A 754-nucleotide genomic window follows, 5' to 3' on the forward strand; every position below is an offset into this window, starting at 1 on the left:
TTAATCAAAAATTAACAGAAAGACTGCTGAAGAGAGACACCGTTTTCTTGTTGCCAGTGAGTATCTCACTGGTGGTTTACTTGGATGGGCATAGAGCATGTCCCAGAGTAAAGCTGGGTTTCTTTCCTAGAACAGCAGCTCTAAAAGCCTAGAAACTCTTCCCTGTGGTCTGGCATTGGGTAGAAAGGGAGTGTTTAGTGCTTCACCCTATTGCTGCAAGCTCATCTCTGTTGACACTCTCCATCAGAGGCTGGTGTCAACCATCTGCCCAGGATGCTGTAGCACCTGCTTCCTCCTGTTTATGGCATTAAGAACTTTCTTCCTGGGGCCTAGCTGCATTCGTATGCTCTGAAGGTCCTCATCAGAGCAAAGCAACAGAGCTTCTAGATCAATCTGCTCTCTCATGAAAATGGGAAGGAACTCTTCCAGGTGATGGGACTTCAAGAACACTTCCAGGGGAGTAGCATCAACCATATCTTCCTCCCACTCCACTTCATCCTTATCCCAAGGCAGCTCATCACCATGGCCATTTTCTTCTCCCTCTTCATCAGCCTCAGCTTCATCAGCCTCTGCTGCTCCTTGTCTCTGAAGCAATTCACTGGAAATTTTAAGCCCCAACGCCCTCTTGCTGTCTGAGAAGTCTTCAGGGCTCAGCACTGTGTTCCCTCTAAAAACAATATTTCCTAGTCCTGGACGGCTGAGAATGGATTCATGTTGCACACAGTTGTCCTCCTCGGCTGAGAGCTGGAGCTTA

At 47.9% G+C, this 754-nt stretch overlaps 1 protein-coding gene across 1 annotated transcript in view; it reads right to left on the reverse strand.

The window, feature by feature from the left end:
- Positions 1 to 243: 243 nt before the first annotated feature.
- The window catches only part of ANKS4B (ankyrin repeat and sterile alpha motif domain containing 4B), a 28889-nt gene continuing 28378 nt past the window's right edge, over positions 244 to 754 (reverse strand). The window contains exon 3 of the mRNA XM_007957346.2: positions 244 to 750. Coding sequence (XP_007955537.2) covers positions 244 to 750 — 507 coding nt within the window. The remainder of the gene's footprint in view (positions 751 to 754) is intronic.

Source organism: Orycteropus afer, unplaced genomic scaffold (assembly GCF_000298275.1).
Source record: "Orycteropus afer afer isolate SDZICR_OR568_19922 unplaced genomic scaffold, OryAfe1.0 scaffold00732, whole genome shotgun sequence".
Lineage (NCBI taxonomy): Eukaryota > Metazoa > Chordata > Mammalia > Tubulidentata > Orycteropodidae > Orycteropus > Orycteropus afer.